Raw genomic sequence first — 19,573 nt, forward strand, 5'->3', positions numbered from 1 at the left:
TCTATAATACAATGTGTAATCAAAATTGTTACTTTGAGCCTCCAGTCCCATTTTGGGACCTATTGACCCCCATTAAAATTACAATTTTTGACTCCTCTGGCATCAAACAGCATAAAATCATGAATTCTATTATGTAAGGATGCCATCCTGTACTCCTGGCTTCATTTTTTTGTTTTTACCATTTTCTGTTATTTTCCACCATTTTATCATCATATGCACACGCATACTCGCGCTCACACGCATGGCCACAAAGGCCCATAGACACCCAAACCTGCACTCCTTCAAGCAATAAAAACATTGGCTCAAAACATCAAAGATGCCACCTAGGGAGGCACCAAAGCAAAGTGGGGTGTACTAAAAGAAATTGTGGGAAAGTCTGCTTTTTTGATTAAGGAGATTTTGAGACCATTAGTGAGTTTATACAAGTGCTGGCACAGCCAAATGTATAAATATATGCAGATATGGCTTTGAATATGTTTAAATATTGAAAATATTTCTCATTTAAAAAAAACCCTGTTTTTAAGGGGTAGAATTTCTGAAAATGAATGGATATTTGGTATTTATGATCAAGTCTGAAGTTGTTTAAAAGATACAAAAAAAAAAAATACTGTATAGTATTTTTGAAGCAGTTCTCAGAAAGTTTCCATTTTGGGACCTTGGGGTCTGAGAGTGAGTTTTTCTAATTATCTGAAAGTGCACAAACCAAAAAATCAGTGTTGTTGCTAATCATTGACATATCCCAGACTACAATGATCCCCCTCAAAAAAATTCCTTAGCATTTAGCATGTGAAAAATAATTCATTTTTCATTGTGTTTTTCTATTTAAAAATAGTAGCATTATGTAAAGAAACTGGAGTTTAAAGGGTTTAATAATATTAAAATTAATATTATATCTGTAACTGAGTATTTTTACAGTGTGGTATTAGTATCTTAATTTAAGTAACAGATCTGAATACTTTGTCCACCACTGAATGTGGCCTAACATTTCTCTGTTCTCACCTGCAGATGAAATGAACTGAAAATGATAGATGTAAAAGTTTGTTAATATTTTTACTGAGCCTACACTGTGTTACACTTACGCTCATAACTTGATCATCAACGACAAGAAAACACACGTTTGATTTGAAAAGGCTAAATCTAAATATTGATCAGGATGGTCTTGCATTAGGATGTGTCCTGGGTTTTGACTGGATCTCACTGTGTGCTGTGTTGTGGTATGTTGGTGGTAGTTACAGAGACGAGTGTCTTCATGACGGTGGATTGTGGGCTGCGGGTTCGATCTGACTGCTGATAGACGTTTCTGGCTAGAGGCCAGATGGAAAAGTGAGGTATGCGTTGCCTCGGGGCGCACATTTCTACAGAAAGCATTCCACATTTGGATCCAGATACAATGTTGTAGCGCTCCTGTGGATAACGTGTAGATAACACAACATAACCTGCTTAAAACGTCTTCAGTTTAACATTAAGAAAATAACTTATTGTCTCATTAACGCGGTGTTGTGAGGTTACATTGATTGTGCCTGTAAACCACCGAGACAACATCTGTTTTATGACACAATGCTGAATGAAATATTAGTTTGTAGATTATTATAGTGACAGACGGTGAAATAGTTCGGACCTCGCGCTGTTTTTACATCCTGCGCGAGCCACCAGCTCGAAATGATGTAACGAAACTCCAAATGACCAAATAAGGAAAGTGACACATGAAAGTGGAATTTGTTCTGCTCCGTGTTCATTTCTAAAGAGAACACAGCTGAAGTGTGTGTGTTAGAGTGTATCTATCATGTCCTCTCTGACACACCGACGCGCCGGCTCGTGTGTGAAGTAGCGCGCGAGCTTCTTAGTTTGTGGAGGAAAAAGAAAAGAGGAAGCAGTTCCGCCCAGCAGCGCCTGGAGGCCGAGACACGAAGAGAAAAGCAGCAGAGACACAGCCCGCTTCACACCGAGGACACGGCTCTGTCTCCGGCTGTCTGTGGCCTGCTACTTGTTGCTTCGGCGGGGGGACAGTGGAGTCCCGCTGGACGGTGGTTGCCAGGTCTGCTCGTGTTGAAAACGTCGTGTTAGAAAATGAGCTTCATGTGAAGAAGTTGGACTCGTCCATGCTGGTGTCTGCTAACAGGATCGGTAACAGGCGGCCCCTCTCGAGGACTGGACTTTGGATTTTGGTTTTGCTGGTGAACGGCGGGACTCAGGCCCTTGAAGGTTTTTGATCAGGACAAATCCCAGTTCCAGACCAGTATGAGTGGAGAAGAGGAAAGATTCAAACTGGTGGTGGTGGGAGGAGGAGGGGTGGGGAAGAGCGCCCTGACCATCCAGTTCATCCAGGTATTCACTGCATAACATCTGGAGCTTATGCTCTCTCACACAGCCTGGAGCTCAGACTGTAGATGCATGCACAGAACACTCTGTCAAATGTCACATTTCCATCAGTTTATACTTAATTCCATTAGTTTATGTTATCTGAAGACTGTACAAGTTGTAACGTGTGACTTTGACTCATTAATGCTTCACAGATCAGCTACTGGCTATTAATAAGGAAAAAAGTCGCCAGGTTGTGAAAAAAACATTTGCTGGTGAGTCATTAATGCTCATGTCATTAGTCACAGATTTCCCACTTTCTCTGTCTTATTGTAAGAACAATAAGTTAGAAACAATAAGAACAAAGACGTTATAGGCTACATAGGAGGAGTATTTTTTACAACCTGGCAACCCATATTGTTGTTCACACCATAACTGATTGTTACTTATCACTGATCTATGATGTATTTGGAAGTAGTGGTGGGGAAAAATATTGATATAGCATATAGGGATGCTTGATTGATATTGGATTATTTTGCCGATATCTGATATGCCAATATTTAACATTTCATTTGGCTGATACTGATAGCAATATTACTAGGGCTGGGCAACATGAAGATACTATATCATACTGATATATGAGACTATATATCATTTTAGATACTGGATATTGTTACATCATGATATTGAATGAATGGTGTTTTTTCCTTATTTTTTTTAAAGGTTGTGTTACAGTAAAGTGATGTACTTTTCTCAACTTATCAGATAGTTCTACTTGTTGTAATACTTGCCTTTACCCACTAAGTCATTATATCAACATTACTAATTATATGTGTTACTAATGATTTTTACTGCTAATGGTTATTCCTACAATATTGTCACATCAAAGAGGAAATGTGGTTAAAAAAATTGTAATGTTCAATTCTGTCTCCCAGTTCTAGCATTAATTAAGTGCTTTTGAGGATATTTAAAAATATCAAAATATATATTGCGTATCGGGATATTACCTAAAAATATTACAATATAACTACCAGCCCATATTGCCCAACCCTAGATAAGCATTTTTTTCCCCACCTAATTTGAATGTCCCTCAAGTCAAGTCAAGTCCCTTCTGTAGTGGAATTAACATCATATTCTGCAGACTGTTATCGTGATGGACCACTAGCAGATTGAGACATGAAATACAATAATTTTCAACATATGTAATACTTATTCATTGTACAAAATAAGAAATATATATCAAGTGTTGATGTTACCAGTGACATGCCGATATTATTGTGCATCACTATATCACAATATTTTGTGTGGCAATCTTGTTGTGATTCACTGACACCAAGTATCCTTTTTTTAAAAAACCATCAAACTTATTATACAAATTAAACCTTTGGTGGCCTACTAGAACAATAAAATCAAAGTTTTTTTTAGTCCACTTGATACATTTGATTGAAGTGAAAAAAAAACTTTCTTGAAAACTTAATCTTGTCAGACAAAACAGATGTTGACACATTTTTCTTTGGCGGACATAATTTACAGTTGAATGAAACGATCATAAATTGCAGTCCCAGTCGGGTCATCCTCGCCCTGATACCATCTCTCCTCCCTGTCTTCGTCCGGTGCCTTCGGTTTTTTGTCTCTCCTCTGGTCTGACTCGCCGTTCGGCACAGGCCACCGGTGGAGGTCCTCTCGTGGTCTGCTGCATTCAGTCCAAACCGCACACAACTCCTCTGGATGTTGATAAGTGCCACCCTATCGTAGAAAAGTCGTGCTTCAACAGAAGGGGCCATGGTATAAAAAAAAATAGACAAATATAAAAAAAAGTAGCAAGGTTTTGCATCTACATACACCTCACAGAGTTTGAAAGAGAGACTGAGTAAGTAAGAAATATATAAAAGAAAGTCACCACTGTAAAGTTTTCACTGGCCTTCATGCTATTTTCTGCTGTTTACTAACCTGTTATCTGACCTGTCCATAGCATCAAATGTGACACACTAAAAAAAAAACCAACACCCTCACAGAAAGGCATACTTGTCTGCTGCAGCACCGTGTACACAGCTCTGCTCTGCTGGCAATGGGAAAGCAGCAGCCCATTCTTAGTGGCTTTACCCATTTTTAAAAAAGCATACGCGCGCTAAGTTTTGTTGAATAAGAGTATAAGTTACAGACTTGGTATTTGCTAACAAAGCCAGAAACCAAAGGAGCTGACTCCTCTAAAGCTTGAACTTGAACTTGTTTTGGAAAGTATAGTATAGACTAAAGTTCTATTAGAGACAGTGGTGGAGCAAGTATTTACATCCACAGCTTAAGTTTATGTAACAATACCACACTGGAACATCTGTAAAGTCACTAGTAACTAAAGCTGTCAGATAAATGGGCTGGAGTAAAGAAAGACAACTATATTTTCCTGTGAAATCAAATTCAGTATAGTATAAGTATAAAATGGAAATAATCTGGTTAATAATATTACATTGGATTTATATAGCACCTTCCAAGGACTTAAGGTCTCTTTAAAGTGAGGACCGGGATCTTGAAACTAATTCGATGGGAGACAGGGAGCCAGTGAAGGTTTTTTATTTCTGGGGTGATGTGGTGCCGAGATTTGGTGTTTTCTGGTAAGATGGGCAGCTGCGTTCTGGACCTGTTAGAGTATATTGATGGAGGTGGAGCTGATACCATAAAGGAGTGAGTTGCAGTAGTCAGTGGGAGGAAATTAACACGTTGATTAGTCTTTCTGCAGCGGGGGGTGTGAGACAGGGTCGGATCTTGGCAATATTTCAGAGGTCATGGAAGGACGTTTTGATAACTTGGTGGAGATGAGGCTCAAAGGAGAGGGTGGAATTAAAGATCACGCCACACGGTACACGGTAGCGGGCCTGAGGAGAGGCGGAGACAGTGGTGAGTGTGGGATTATTCATTTTGCAGATTATATTTGGATTTGTTGAGGACTTCTGTTTTATCACTGTTGAGTTTGAGGAAATCAGGCAGGAGTAGATGTGGGGTGGGGTGGGGGGGGTGTTGGAGCTGTGGTAGATCTGGGTGTCGTCAGCGTAGCAGTGGAGACCCAGGTTGAAGTGTTGGAGTATCTGGCCGAGGGGTAGGATGTAGATGATGAAGAGGAGGGGTACAGAGCCTTGAGGAACACCTTGTGTGACTGTGGCTGTGGCAGATGTATGATTGAAATGGGATCTGTTGGAGAGGTAGGACCGGAACCAGCTGAGTGCAGTACCCTAATACCGAGGTTTTTGAGTTTGGTGAGCAGGATGTTATGGCTCACGGTATCGATGGCTGCACTCAGGTTGAGGAGGATGAGGATGTTGAGGGAACCAGTGTCACAAGAGGTGATGAGATTGTTGAGGACTTTAAGAAGAGCGGTTTCTGTGCTGTTGAGGGGATAGAAACCAGATTGGAGGGGTTCAAACAGGTTATTTGTGTGGAGAGGGGATTGGAGTTTTGTGGCGACGATGCGTTTTAGAAATGGTTCCAGGGTTTTAGAAATGAAGGGGAGGTTAGAGATTGGGCGGTAGTTAGTAAGGGAGGAGGGGGCAAGGCCAGTTTTTTAAGGATTGGGGTGACCACAGCAGTTTTGAAGGTGGAGGGAACAGTTCCGTGGGACAGTGAGGAGTTGAAAAGGTTAGTAAAGTAGGGGCAAATGACAGGAAGGAAGGACTTCAACAGGGGAGTGGTAAGGGGATTGAGGGAGCAGGTAGTGGGTTTGGAAGCGTTATTGAGTTTGGAGACTTCAGGAAGAGTGACCAGGTCGAACTGGGAGAGGTGGCAGTGGGGAGGAGGGGTCGGGAGATCCAGGGAGATAGGGGGAAGAGGGGCCATGGTAGATGCTGGATTGATTGATTGATTGATAGTGTCAATTTTGTCAGCGAAGAACTGGAGGAAAGAGTTGCAGAGAGCAAGAGTAGAGGTAGGGCTTAAGGAGGTTGCTCACTGTGGAGAAGAGATGTTAAAAGAGATGGTTTTAGTTTTGAGGGGGCCCAGAGTGTGGAGGGAGGAAGACAAGGCTGAGTTAAGATGGTTCGTGAGATCATCAGGTGAGATGAGGGTTGAGTCCAGGGAAAGAGTAATGGAGAGCTGGTCAGAGACATGTTGGGGATTGATGGATTATAGGTTACGAAAGGTGATTTCTCTGAGTAGGCGGGTAAGTGCTGGTAGATTTATGGAGAAGACAATATCAAGGATATGAGCTTTGTCAGGGGTGGGGAAGGTGACATGTTGGGTGAGAGTGAAATTGTCCAGAAGAGTGGCAAATTCAGAGCTTGGAGGTGAGGGAGCCCATGTGGACATTGAGGTCACCTAGTAGCAGCAGGCGTGAAGAGAAGGATGAGGCTAATGTGAGAAGTTCAGCGAAATGGTTACAGGAGCATATTTGGAAACAAATGTATCTTTACTGGAATATTGATGACAGACTCTGATGAAGGCGTGCACATCAGGTCTCATCTAATCATTAGCAGTAACAAAAGGCCTCCCACCAGCAGAGCTTTAGGAAGGAGCCAGGTATTTGTTGTAAGGCAGGCTGCTGTATTTAAGAGATGGAGTTGCCTGCTGACAGCAGCCAAACAGCTGCACAATGATCTGATCCCACAGCAGTGGTTTCTTATTAACACTGAGTGTGTCCCACAGTCCTACTTTGTGTCAGACTACGACCCCACCATTGAAGACTCCTACACCAAGATCTGCACTGTGGATGGAAAGGAGACCCGGCTGGACAGTAAGGCTCCGTCACACTGGATATGAATGTGTTCGTCAGAGTGTGTGAAAGGCTTTGTTTGAAAGCAGAGGGTGTGTTGCACTGGGATGTGATATGACACAGGCAGTGTGCTTGCTCTCTGGCTCTTTCATTCCCTTGTTAGGACTTGTATTTGGCTGGTGTTGCAGCACAGAGCCAGGCTGCAGTGTGTTGGGTCACACTCCTGTTTCAACACTCAGTAATATGTGAATCATCAGAGAGCTGCTGTTTGTCTCGCTGTCTGGCTGCTCGCAATTTGCTTCCATGTTTGTTTACAGCTCCATCGAGTTGGCTCCAGTTTTAGAGTCTTGTGCATTCTTCTCTACACTTTCAAAAGCACACCACATGAGACAGTTTGGAGAAATGTGAAAAGTAGGAGGACGTCATTATTATATTACTCATGATATTCTTGACTGTATATGCATACAGATGTTGCAGTGTGTGCTGTGGGTGGGGTTCAGGGTGGGACCAGCATATTATGACACATAAATGCTCTGTCTAGTCACCAGCTCTGTCAGAGACCTCAACCGGAACAGCTTTTGTTAGCTCAAGTTGTGCCTCTATTGCATTACATTTAAAGGAATGCCTTGAAGTGAGGCTGTAAGACATACTTATGTATAGCTAAGTGTGTTACTTATGATAGGTGGCGGTCGGCGTTCTCCTGGTTTGCAGAAACAGACAGTGCACACACCCTTCAGCTCAGCCTTACCCTGCTGTATAGAGGGGTTGGTATTGAAACATGCTTTCGCCACTATAGTGGACGCTGTGTTGAGAGTGTTTTCAACATGAAGTTTTGTTTCAGTCAGATTGTAAAAGCTGCCCGAACAGCTGACTGTTGAGAGATGAAAAATGTAGTGCCAAAGGTAAAGGCTTTGTGACAGGGAAATAAAGCAGCGAAAATACTCTAAATACAGCGTCCACTTAAACTGATATAAATTTTTCAGGTATTCCTTTTTAAAGTGGGTAAAATACATTTTGATATCAACCTCTCTGGGGTGCGAACCTCATCTGTTTCTGCAGACTGCCGAACGCCAGCTAATACACTGACTATATATAAGTATCTCATACAGCCCCACTTCAAAAATCTCAAACTACCCCTTTAGGTCTTTGAGCTAAGAATTTGTTCTCTGAGAATTAAATCCCTGGTGATTTCTGAAAACACCCCAAAAATTGTTTAACAACACTAAGTGGTTGAAAGGTAACGTTCAAAGACTCTGCTAACTATCCAGATAGAAAAGAAAAGATTTATAACCTCTTTCCCAAGTTGACTGTTTCCTAATTACATACTCTGCGCACTGATTTGTTCACCATGAACCAAAATTTTAATCTTTAATTATCAGTGTTTTTCCCTATATCAACATTTCTTTCTGTTGTTTGTTGCCCAAATAAGCAAGGACATCATGCAAGGACATTGCGTTATTTTTGGCAACCACCTCTGAATTAGTAAATAAAGTTGTAAAGCAAGTCAGGAACTTGTGCAGTGGACAGTCATTTTTTATTCAGATTCAGTTTGAGTCTGTGAGGATTCTAGAAATACTAACATCGCAACAGTCAGTGCTGTTCTTGTTGGGTTTTGACAGGTCTGTAGAGATTTATCTTTCAGAAAAAAACACATTCTCTGCTCTGACATAAATCTGTTGATAAAACAAGAGAGGCATAAACTGGTCCCTTTTTCACCAAATTAATTCTTGAACTGGTTTGGTTCAGGATTCTTAGAATCTTGGTGCTATCTAGCCAACCAGCCCGAGTTTCCACCAGGTTTGAGCAGAACCATTGTAATAGAGGATGTCATCAATGGAGGGTGTTGCACAATGCACAACGGAAGTAAACAGTCATAGCAGAATGGAGGATCCCATTGATTATCTGCAAACTTTTGTTCTATAAGTACAGACATTTGCTTTTTATAGAACAAGCAGGAACCAACCATTAAAAGGCATGGGCAGCTAGTCCTGTGGAATATTTAAAATCACTGCAGCCTGGCAATCAGATGACTTTCTGTTGATTCTTCAGCACAAACATTACCAATCATGAACACCACTTAGTAATAATAATCAGCTCTAAACAAAACTGTTGCTAAGCTCACACCTAAACACAGATAGCTTTTATGCTGACATGTTGTTTTGTTATTCTTGGTCTAGGGTTTTCACAAAACAGTAATGCCTAAATTTGATACAGTTTCTTGAAAAATATTGATATTGGATTTATTTAAAGATAAATATAGCAAAACTATAACATGACAACAAGGACTTTTTTGACTTTGTTAGTAGCAGAGAGCAGCAGAATGACTGTTGGAAACATAAATAACAAGAGAGAGAGAGACAAAGTGCAGCTGGTAGTTGTTTATTGATGGTGTGTGAAATAAGTATTAAAATTGTTTCAGATGTTTAGAATGGTTATACCGATAAATCTGTATTTTTGACAACACTGATCTGACAAAACTGGTCTCACTGATCTGAAACACACTGTACCATTACATAACTGATGATAACATATGGAAACCAACACTTTGTCCTGGAAAAACTGTTTCTGTTGAGCTGTAAAGGAAAAGGCAGTGCATTTTAATAAACTGTGTGTGTGTGTGTGTGTGTGTGTGTGTGTGTGTTTCAGTCCTGGATACAGCAGGTCAGGAGGAGTTTGGAGCGATGAGGGAGCAGTACATGCGCTCAGGAGAAGGCTTCTTATTGGTGTTTGCGCTCAACGACCGGGGCAGGTAATGGACATTGTGTGATGAGTGCCTCAGAGGTGGACTCTGTGAGCTGACTGGTGTGTCAGTGTAACCATGTGAAGTTGTCACTCACATTATCAAGTCTGAATTCCTGCTAAAGAGGAAGTGCAGTGAGGTGTCGCTGGCGGTGACACTGACGTGGCCGCTCTCTGTCCAGTTCAGAGAGGTGCAGTGAGTTCAAGATCTAACATTCCTTTATTGTCACAACTTACACAAGTAGTGGAGTAAAATTCTCTGGTATAAGCTTGTTGACACAGCTGCAAGAACAGCAATAAAACTGACAGGAGAAAGGCATTAAAAAAATACAAAGAAAAACAGTGAGGAGCACAAATCAGGTGGGCTATACTCAGCACCACCTTGTTCATTCATGTCATGGATAACTGTACATTTGCATGTGTTCTTTTCCAACTAAACTTCCAACTAGTTGAATGTACATGTCTCACACACACTCAATCAACCCAGTGTGTGGTAACTTTTTAATTGTTGTGAAACATTTGTCGGTTGATTGTTCCTGTCTGTGTCTTCATGTGGTTTGTAGCAGAGCTAAATATACACCAGCAGATAAAGAGATAATCTTATCTTAGACAAAGAGTCCATGGTTAGCAGTTTATAAAAGTGAAAGTGAAAGTAAAAAGAGGCACAGTCCTGTTTGAGGCCAGAAAACCTAGAAATTACATCACAAACCTGACACATTAAAAAAACTACAGGAGTTATGAATTGTGCTCATGTGCATTACATGAGGTACTGTATGTATAGCTTGATTTCTGTCAAAAAATAAATTATACTGCTCTAGATTTAAAGGTATACAATGCAGGATTTTCCTAACAATCTATAAACTCATACAGCAGTAATCCCTAATGATCATCACTATGAGCCACTTTCAGTGTGACTGTCCGCAACAAAGTCCCTACCAGCCTTTTCTCGTTTGTTGTCTTACTTTTTCTTTCTATTTTCGATTTAATTCAAAGGTAAATTTCTTGTAACTTCATAGTCATTTCTGGCTTATTTCTGGGTTATTTCTTGTTTTTGAATGAAATCAAGCTAATTTGCTCAGGTTAAATAATTCATTAAAACCAAACTTATCAGAAAACGACACTGGGTGATAGGAATGACATAAAATGACAGAAACCATCTTGGGAAAATTTTATTTTGCATGTACTTTGAGTGTTTAGTTTGGCCTATGTCTCATCTGCTAACATGGAGGGGCGGGCTTTATGACCTTTCCTGCAGTCAGACACCAGCGATGATCCAGATTGAAAAACTTTACTGCGTCCAAGAGACACACAAGCAAAATATAAATTATGCAAATTATACTTTCAACAAAATGTTATTTAATGTATGTATGATGTCTAAAAGCATGCATACAGCATATGTGTTTTGGTTTTATACAATTCTACATTTTTGAAACACAAGTTTTCAGAGAGCTTTTCTCATCATTGTCATGATCATCATGATCATCATCATCCGCTGTTCTTATTGGTCATTGTTGTGTGTATATAGGACATTTTTCCTGTAAATCAGAATCCATATGAATCCATGTTTGTTGACATTGTGATCTCTAACTCTGCCCCTCTGTCCCCCGACAGCTACCACGAGGTCCAGAAATTTCACACTCAGATCCTGAGAGTGAAGGACCGAGACGACTTCCCCATGGTGCTGATTGGAAACAAGGCTGACCTGGAGCAGCAGAGAGTGGTGAGGCACACCTGCATGCATCTGTACGGGCTCAGTTAGCTCTCCCATTGGTCTTGCTTTGGGGAGTATAGTTAGCTGGTATCAGACAGAACAGACAACTCGAACGCAGTGGAGTGGGTGGACTTATATCAGTTCTCATCCAAAGTTGAGAAATATCAGATTGTGTATGAAACTATGGGTTTATGGGTTCAAATTTGCCTCGGTTATTAGGCAAACTCATCTGATTTGCTGGATGAGGCCACCGAATCTAAAGGAGGAGCAGCAAATTTCAAACCCAGCTATGATTTAGAGGGCTGAAAGGCCACAGCCCAGCAGCACATTAAAAAACATGATGAAATGCAGCTTATAATTCAACTGAAAATGTTTTTCCTACACCTACATATCCATCTACACGGAAATGACACTGCAACAAAAACAACAGCATCCCAACCAGCATTTTTTGCTTCTAAAAACATTCTGAGAATGGTACAATGCAACCACTGAATGTTTTAGTAATGTTTTCAGCGGCAAGTTTTCTTTTATTTCCCATAACCTTGTTATTAAAGTTAGGATAATATTCACTATAAACATCAAAAAATGTTTAAAACATATGACATTAACTTACATTTTCATAAAAATGGTCCATAATCTCAGTCCTCAATAATGTTATGAATGTTGCTTTGAAAATGTTCCTGCTTTGTTCTTATGTAACATTATGGGAACGTTTTATAAAAACATTCTATGATCTGTCACCTCTCAACATCACCAATTATTCTCAGAATGTTGCAGTTGCAGTTACAGCGTTATGTTGTAGTCAGCTTTAACCTTACAGGAACATTATTTGAAATGATAAACATCCTTAAAACGTTCTTTGAACTTTAGATTAAAATGTTTTCTGTAAAACATTATTGCAACTTGTAGGTAATGTTAATTTTGGTGGAACGTTCCCTGCTAGCTGGGAACCTGTTTTTATTTTGTTCAGCTGTTGCGTTTTTGTGGAGGGAGGCGGACAGTTTTCTGCCTGTAGTGTAAGCTTTAATCTACCGTCTACAGGTGGACCGCTCATCACTGACGTGAATGTGTGTGAGACAGGATGAAAGGGACGCGGTGACAGAGGAGGATCTTAGTGCGCCAACAGATTGTTTGCTTTGTGTGCAGATCTCATGGGAGGATGCTCAGGCGTTCGCCAGAGAGAACAGGATCCACTACATGGAGGCCTCGGCCAAGAATCGCTACAACGTGGATGAAGTCTTCATGGAGTTGGTACAGATTATCAGGTACACTTCTTATTCCTTATTTATTTGACTTTAATTTAGTCAGGTTGGAGTAACTGACATTGGGCCTCATGCAGCAACATTCTCTTAAAGTTCTCTTATATTTTCTCTTAATTTTCTGGTAAGAGAAAATATTAGAGAAGTTAACTCCAGTTGCACCAAACGCTCTGTACCATCCAAATGTACTCTGACCAGGTGAGTTCAATGATGAATCCCATTGATCATAAGTCACATGTTAGCACTGGTAAAGTCATAAACACAGTGTAAGGACAGGTGATGTGTCATGTGCATGACACCAAAAAAGTTGACGTTCTGTTAAAAATTGAAGTTATCATGTACTTATTGTGGAATGAAGAGTACAATATTTCCCTCTGAAATGTGTTGGAGTAGAAGTACAATGCAGTATGAGATTAAAATACCTAAGTAAAGTAAGAGTACTTCAGATTTGTATTTTGGTTCAGTACTTGAGTTAATGCACTTAGTAACATTTCAGCACTGGTCAACAGAGGGATTGACACAGTCACTGGAATCAGTGCATCAAATATACAATTATTTCTTTAGCCCTAATACAATAATTATTGATTAAAATTACTCTAAAACATAATTTAATTGATATTCATTCTTTTTTTAAAAGATTTTTTCTGCATTTTTGCCTTTATTAGAGAGGACAGAAGATTGATAGCATGAAAGGGAGAGAGAGAGAGGGGGGGGGTGACATGCAGCAAATGGCCACGAGCTGGAATCGAACCTGTGGCAGGAACACTACCTTCATACATGGGGCGACAGCTTTATCCACTGAGCCACTGGACACCCCAATTCATGCATTCTTTAAAAAATCTTCCTCAGATGTAATAATTACTTTGAATTTACTCTTGTTTGACTAGATTAAGGGGTGTATGGTGAATAATGGTGCAGAAATTGGGAATATTCACATCTAAAATTAACTTTTTTTGTAAAAGTGAAAAAAAGGGAGTAGGATTTGATCTTTTGTATTCAGTTCCTTCTACTCCTTTTTGGACGTTTGTTCACTGCATTTCTCTGATGGCCATTCTGATGTTGTTGTTTTTTGCTTATATTTTATTTTGCTCTCCTATTTTACAATCTGTGGTCTGTTAAAATGAGATTTTTTTTTCTTATCTTGGTCAGAGTGATTTGGACCACTCGTAAAATGTTCCTACCGAAGAGAAAAGCAAAATGTAATATGGTCAATCCCAAAATTCAGTGGGTAGTAACAAAATAATAACAAATCATGGATATGAACAAAAATAAGAGAAAATGTGTTTGTAAATTGTTTCTTGCATGAGGCCCAGAGGCTCCTCACATGCCAAAACCCTGCACAGAGGTTTTTGATCCTCTCAGACAGAACTGCACAACTCTGGAACGTCATCACAGCAGCAACACTTTGCTCTTTTGTCACCACGAACGTGAAGTAAACAGTAGAAATATAGCATTCATTTAAAAAGTAACATATCAAACAAATACAAATATGAAGTTGAGCCTGGTCCCACTTTTTGGCCAGGGAGCTCTCTGCATTGCATAGCAGGACAGGAATGAGAGGGCTGCGTTTTTCCAGGCAGGGCTACTGTCAGCCTGTACGCAGCCAAAAGCTCAAAGAATTCCCAAAGCAGGGAACAAATCAAAAGCAGAACCTTTGACAGACGTTCCACATTACATGTTGTTTGAGTCCTATAGGTAGTTTTATCATACGCCCAAGAACCTTCTTAAACAGTTTCTATATAGACCTCTCCCAACGTCTTTAGCCTGCATTAATCAATATTTTTACTATCATCAGTCAGTCAGGTGACACCGTGTAATGTGTACATGAGGACACCAGCAGCAGAGTTTCAAATGATTCAGTTCTATTTCTCTCCTCCGTCCACAGAAGGTTTCAGGAGATGGAGAGTCCTCCTCCTCCAGCTCATCACACGGGGAAACAGAAGAGTGGTGGCTGTCCCTGTGTCCTCCTCTAAGCACTGTTACTATGAACGCCAAAGCCTCGTCTGCGCGTCATGTGAGTGTGTGTGTATCTGTGTGAGTGTGTGAGAGAGAAAGAGAAATATACGGTGCATCATTTTCCTTCCAAATGGTTTCATTTTGCACTTTTGTCTAAAGCATTTTTAAATCAGTGTAATTTCAGATGTTAGTGAGGATCTAAAGGGAGATGCAGCAGCAGGAGAGTTGGTCTGGTGGAGAAACAAAAGTCACAGCTGCGGCTGCTGTACTGCTGTTATGGAGTAATAATGACCTTACTACAAGTAGTGTTCAGAGACACAAACGCCATCATGTGTTGTAGAAATGACCAAACTGCTGTTGGCGCTGCATCCTGCAGGTACAGATGTCAGCAGTGACATCATCACCACAGTGCTGACTCTTAGGCCGGAGATATAGTTTTTTTTTTAACCACGTGTTTGCATAGACAGTGCACTGCATCCTGATTCTAATTTTTCACATGTTGCTCATGTACTGTTCCACTAAAGCAGAGAAATCAGACCGTATAGAACTTCCACATTTGCACGATGAAAACAATAAACACAGCAACACTCGAGGAGGTCACCATAGATGATAGCGGCGCCATCATAGATGGTATGTATCAAGCATGTGGGGAGTATGTTCTGCCAACACTGCCCTGACAGTTCATATGCCTTTCATACACATCTTGCATACACATTGCGTTTACCTTTAACAGGGTTCATACAGTCATAAAAAACCTGGAAAGGTCATGGAAATTGCAAGTAGCATTTTCCAGGTCTGAAATAGTTTTGGAGAAGCTGTGGAATTTTATTTCACAAACCTGAAAAATAACACATGATGTGTTAAAGGATTGTCAGCAATTTTAAAAATCCAATGATAATTACTGTTTTTACAGTTTCTGGCTGCAATAAATGGTGCATTTTTTGATGACTTCCATGCCTGCTGACCTGCGGCTTTGGAAGATGTTTTCTGTAAAAATCAACAGAAACGTTTTTTCCTTAAAAATCTGCGACAGAATTTTTTAGGGAATAAAAGGCCAACATTTTTTAAAGAAAACGTGTTGGTTGTAAAGCATGTTGTCTTTAATAATCACCGTTTTTTTGTAATTGCCAACAAATTTTTATAGAAAAAAATACAAATATTTTCTTCAAAAATTGCCAAATATTTTTAAAGGAAAAAAAATAGCCAACATTTTGTAAAATTGACAGTAAATAAAAACAAAATAAAGCCATTTGAAGTTGAATGCCCCTTCCTCTAAAGCCAAAATAAAAACATAAGTCCCTCCACTGTGCTTAAAAAATTATTTGACATGCATTCCCCTTATTTCACCAACTGCTCCCCTCACATAGATAATAAACAGTCCCTTAGTTAGATTTAGATATTCAGTTCTAATCCTATTCTGAATTTGTTGTTTTTTGGTTTTGTTTTTTAAATAATATATATTTTAAAAAGCTATGAAAAGAACTGAGTATTGATGTTCATTTTAGAGATTGTATTGTCTTGAAAATTTTCCTTAAAGTCATCGAAATTTGTTGGTAAAAATGCATATGAACCCTGTCTTAAAGACGTGCAAAACCATCGTGCCAAACAGACGCATATATGGGAGGCAACGATCGTGCACATATGAATGCATAGTGAAAAGGAAGTATATCTCCAGTCTAAAACGGTGTCGGGAAAATGCAACAGTTAGTCCCAATCCTGTCTTGTACAGAAATGGTCATGTCAAACATGTGCTTGTAACATTCCACCTTGCTCATGACATGTGACATTCCCACAAACGAGCCATAAGATCCATGTGCTGTCATGTTCCATGCCGTCCTCTGAGGGGCAGCAGAGCCCCACAGCAGGATGCTGAAAGCACAGGGGGGAAGTGTAGCCTTAAGTTGCCTTGTTCCATCACCCTACTTGGGTTGCCAAAACGAGACAGAATATTGATATGATCCAGATGCAGACTGTTTCAGCTCCTGGTCGCTAGCTGGATAAAGAAGAGTCTCATTCCAGGTTTTGTGAACTTCAGCCTGACAGCGCATTGGTCATGACAGCAGAACTTGTTTGTGTGTTTGCACATTTTAACATTTAAATGGTGGGCATGATGTTGTGTCAGCACAAATACTCTCTTGATGTTCATTGTTTTGGTGATAGGTGGACTGCATTGTGGTACTCATGTTTTTTTCTCTCCTTTCATTTTTTTTTTACATCTATATTATCAGTGTAAGAAATGAGGCGCACTGAATGTTTAATGTTTATTTCACAGAAATCAGGTGATCACATGGTGAAAGTTAATTCTTCACCGAAGTGTAACAGTTAATCCAAATATAAGGTTCACTTTTTATAGAGCTTTCAACTACATTACATGGTCTTCATCCAATAATGGAGAAAGTCAGTCATGGAGATGGTTCAATTGTCATCACGTGGCCTTAGTTTGAAATTTTAATCATGTAATGGCTGCAAAAAATGATCTGAAGTTGTTGAATGGTTTGTGGTAAGAGCTGACTCTTTGCTCTGACAGTCCATCAATGTTAGGAAGTCCTGCTCATGGGCGTAGTCCTTCTGGATGCTTCTGGGTTTCCCTTCTCATCATTATATATCCACCTGTTATCATGCGACTGTTTCTAACTGAGATCACACAGTGACAAATAAGCCACCACTAAGACAACAGAGCAAGCTGTATTCACCAATTCAGGCATTGTTAAGAGGTGTAAATTCTGAAAAATCTAGTAAGTGGACCTTGACTTAGGCCAGAGATATACTTGCTTGTAACCACCTGCTTGCATAGACATCTAGCTGTGTCACGAACATAACTATACAAAGGTGTGTACTAAGTATGTTGTTGAAGGATTCCACTGAAATAAACACCAGAGGACATAGACTGTACATGGGAGGAGTTTGCCGTCAGGGGTTTCTGGCAGAAATCTATCATTTTAAGTCAGACATTATTCTTGTCCAATCATTCATCCATTTTCATCCGGTTAGCGGAGGCCAATGGCAAAGCAGCAAGCTGAGCAAAGCACTCCAGTTGTCCCTCTCCCCAGAAATGCTCTCCAGCTCCTCCAGGGGGACCCTGAAGCATTTCCAGGTCAGATGAGATAAAAAAAATCCCTCCAGCATGTTCTGGGTCTGCCCCTCAGAGCACATGAGGTCCAACGAGGTGCCCAGGAGGATCCTGATCAGATGCCCGAACCCCCTCAACTGGCCCCTTTCACAGGATGGAGCAGCAGCTCGAGCTCCCTCAGAATATCTGAGCTCCTCTCTACATCTCTAAGGCTGAGTCCAGACATCCACATCTCATTCTCCCAGTCACTCCCCAAAGCTCATGGCCATAGGTGAGGGTTATGACTTCCCTCTTCACCATGACCATCTGCATCACTGCTGATGCCACACCAAAGACCCAAAGTACTTCCTTTGCTTCGTGCACTTACTCTTCTAACTCAGAGGGGGCAATCCACCGTTTTCCAGCAGAGAGCTATGGCCTCAGACTTGGAGGTGCTGATTGGCCACTTCACACTCGGCTACAAACTGCCCCAGTGCATGCTGAATGTCACAGTGTGATGAAGTAACAGAACCACATCATCTGTAAAGAGTAGAGATGAAAGTCTGAGGTCCCCAAACTGGACACTTTCTTCCCACTGGCTTTGCCTTGTGATCTTGTACCTAAAGCTAACCAAGGAAAGGCTTTTTGGCCGAAACTCCTGAAGGCAAACTTCTCCTGACAGCACTCTAGAGCTTCAGGATTTGCATGATGTGAACAATAAACATTGCGACACTGGAGGAGGTCACTATATTGTTCATTCTGAGATGACAGCAGAAAATGCGACAGTGGTGTCATTGTAGATGATAGGTTGAAGCAGGGCCTCTAAATCAAGTACGTTGTGACAATGGCGAGTACATATGTAACACTGCCTCTACCTTATATGTGCCTTTTGCATCTTGCATACTCGCAGCATTCATTTTGGAGGATGTTCACTACCAGCTCACAAGGCAGCCATCGTGCCAAAGGGAACGTGCAGTTAGGAGCAAGTACTCAGCCTAAAGTATATTTTGTCCTGTAGTGGAAAGGAAACTCTGTGACATATTATAGCAGAGAGTTCATAATCTCCTTTACAGTCTCATAGGAGCCTAAAAGTGACTGAGGTCCTTCTGCATAGAGTTTATTATAAATCCTCTGAGGGTGTCCAGAGTAAGAGGTTTACAGGGTGTGTTTGTTCTACCACTATTTAGTCATAATTTGGACTCTGGACTGCATTCTAATGCTAAAGATGTGTCGTCACTGTGAGATCCTCATCCAAAGGCTTCAATTTCACTTGAAAAGTGAAAAAAAGAAGAAAAAAACAACTTTCACCATGTAGCCAAATTTCCACTTTCTATTCTGTCATTTGTAATGCTTTGGTTTTTACTCCTTTTTACTTTAATAAGAAATCCTATGTATATCTACCTTACAACCTGCAATTCACGTCATCAGTTTTATATTGAAATTTAAGTCTCTTTTATACACCATTAAAACATTTATTCAAACATGCCCTCGTGTGTCTTGTGTATGTGATTTTAAAAATGTTTTGAGCAATTTTTTTTAGGGCAACAAGAGATGTTTTTTTCTTTCTAGTCTCCAGACCACTCAAAGTGCTTAAACACTACTTGTTACCCATTCACACACTGGAGGCTGAGGCCAGCATTCAAGGTGCTACCTTCTATTTGGCTTTAATGCACACACAACTCAATGGAACAGCTATCAAGAGCAATTTGGGGTGAAGTTTTCTGATCAATACTTCTAAAATCTCTATTACTTGAGTCAAAAAGTAATTACTCCTGGTTGAATCTAACTGCAATACAAGGGAAAGTTGCAGTCCAATTACTTGAGTACTGGAGTACCTGCTTTATAAAAAAATACCCCCCCCCCAA

The 19,573-nt window shown here is 40.4% G+C and overlaps 1 protein-coding gene across 1 annotated transcript; it reads left to right on the plus strand.

Annotated features, from left to right (window-relative positions):
- The first annotated feature begins 1,699 nt into the window (after positions 1-1,699).
- On the plus strand, positions 1,700-19,193 carry rras (RAS related). Its single transcript, XM_042504668.2, has 6 exons — positions 1,700-2,325; positions 6,928-7,015; positions 9,641-9,743; positions 11,345-11,453; positions 12,591-12,709; positions 14,589-19,193. The coding sequence occupies exons 1-6, from the start codon at positions 2,239-2,241 to the stop codon at positions 14,674-14,676; spliced, it is 594 nt and encodes a 197-aa protein (XP_042360602.1). The 5' UTR covers positions 1,700-2,238; the 3' UTR covers positions 14,677-19,193.
- Positions 19,194-19,573: the final 380 nt, after the last annotated feature.

Source organism: Plectropomus leopardus, chromosome 18, assembly GCF_026936395.1.
Source record: "Plectropomus leopardus strain MGB_pleo_1.0 chromosome 18, ASM2693639v1, whole genome shotgun sequence".
NCBI lineage: Eukaryota > Metazoa > Chordata > Actinopteri > Perciformes > Serranidae > Plectropomus > Plectropomus leopardus.

Excerpts from the sequence above, each read along its gene's own strand:
- rras (XM_042504668.2), top strand. The coding sequence starts at position 2,239 with ATGAGTGGAGAAGAGGAAAGATTCAAACTGGTGGTGGTGGGAGGAGGA. Across the intron at positions 2,326-6,927 it reads TGACCATCCAGTTCATCCAG|TCCTACTTTGTGTCAGACTA; the intron begins GTATTCACTGCA and ends TGTGTCCCACAG. Across the intron at positions 9,744-11,344 it reads GCGCTCAACGACCGGGGCAG|CTACCACGAGGTCCAGAAAT; the intron begins GTAATGGACATT and ends GTCCCCCGACAG.